Source organism: Mastomys coucha, unplaced genomic scaffold (assembly GCF_008632895.1).
Source record: "Mastomys coucha isolate ucsf_1 unplaced genomic scaffold, UCSF_Mcou_1 pScaffold5, whole genome shotgun sequence".
Lineage (NCBI taxonomy): Eukaryota > Metazoa > Chordata > Mammalia > Rodentia > Muridae > Mastomys > Mastomys coucha.
In genome coordinates, this window is record NW_022196911.1 from 115,698,923 (window position 1) to 115,700,025 (window position 1,103).

Genomic DNA, 1,103 nt, shown 5'->3' on the forward strand with positions numbered 1-1,103 from the left:
AAAAAAAAAAACCTGTCTGCCTCTCAAACACTGAGATTAAAGGTAGGCGCTACCACACCAGGCACACCTAGTTTGTTTAAAAACAGGTTCAGACACTCCGATGTAGATCTGCAAGGTGAGTGCTTACCACTGAGTACTCTCCCCCAGCCTTCGGGCCTTTGGTCCCATCATGTTTAAGGCCGATGGAGTAAAATGGCTTGCCTACTCTTTACACTGGTGGCTTGGGTGTCGAAGCTGAGTGGAAGGCAGCCCTGTGGTCAGAGAGGACTTGAAGGGAGAGACACTGGTCATGGTGAACACAGGTAGATGCCCGCATCACTGATCCAGGCTTGCTCTGCCGCTGTGGGAAAGCAGGAGCTCAGGGTGGCCCAGCAGTACCAGAAGGCAGAGCAGAGCAGGGCAGGGCATCACCAGCCAGCATGTGTGGGCACATACATCGTGGGCTGCCTAACTGTCCTGCAGTGCTCATGTCCCTCCATTGACCGGCCGTGACAGAAGGGAGCTCAGCCCGGAATGCAGTAATGAGCATGTCAGCCAGCAATTTACATCGATTTCAATTACATGGGGGCTGAAGCCTGCTGCACAGGCCTGGAAAATACCAGCTATGAGAGCGAGCTTGGTGTGGCGAGTGGGCGGAGCAAGGAGGAGGACACGCCCCACACAATTGAGAAGGCTTAGGCCGATCCCAGGCCCCTCGCTGCACCCCTCACCTGGTAGTGGGCCCAGCAGGCCTCCCAGATGCGCAGAGCCTCGGCCTCAGGAAACTCCCTCTTGAAGCAGAGCAGGAGCCAACGGTGGCAGAAGAGCATCTGGAGGCCATCCTCGCCCAGGGAGACCAGGTGTTGGTAGAAGCGCTGGTGTGTCAACCGCAGCAGCTCCCGCAGGTACAGCTGGGGGTGGGGCAGTGGAGGGGGTGTTACCCAGGCTCTGGGTGAGCCTGCCTACCAAGGCCAGAGGATCAATGCTCAGAGCGCCTTCAACTCCAAAAGCACACACAGGACGTTTCTGTGTCAGCCAAACACATCAGCCAGACAACCATGTCAGCCTGCTGCTGGGTCTCCCCTCCCCCACCCCCCGTGTGAGTGTGTGTGTGTGTAAACACA

At 57.2% G+C, this 1,103-nt stretch overlaps 1 protein-coding gene across 3 annotated transcripts in view; it reads right to left on the reverse strand.

Annotated features, from left to right (window-relative positions):
- The window catches only part of Tbc1d16 (TBC1 domain family member 16), an 87,049-nt gene that overhangs the window by 7,731 nt on the left and 78,215 nt on the right, over nucleotides 1–1,103 (reverse strand). For all 3 annotated transcript variants that reach the window (XM_031355000.1, XM_031354999.1, XM_031354997.1), the window contains exon 10: nucleotides 711–890. In XM_031355000.1, the coding sequence (XP_031210860.1) occupies nucleotides 711–890 (180 nt within the window). The remainder of the gene's footprint in view (nucleotides 1–710; nucleotides 891–1,103) is intronic.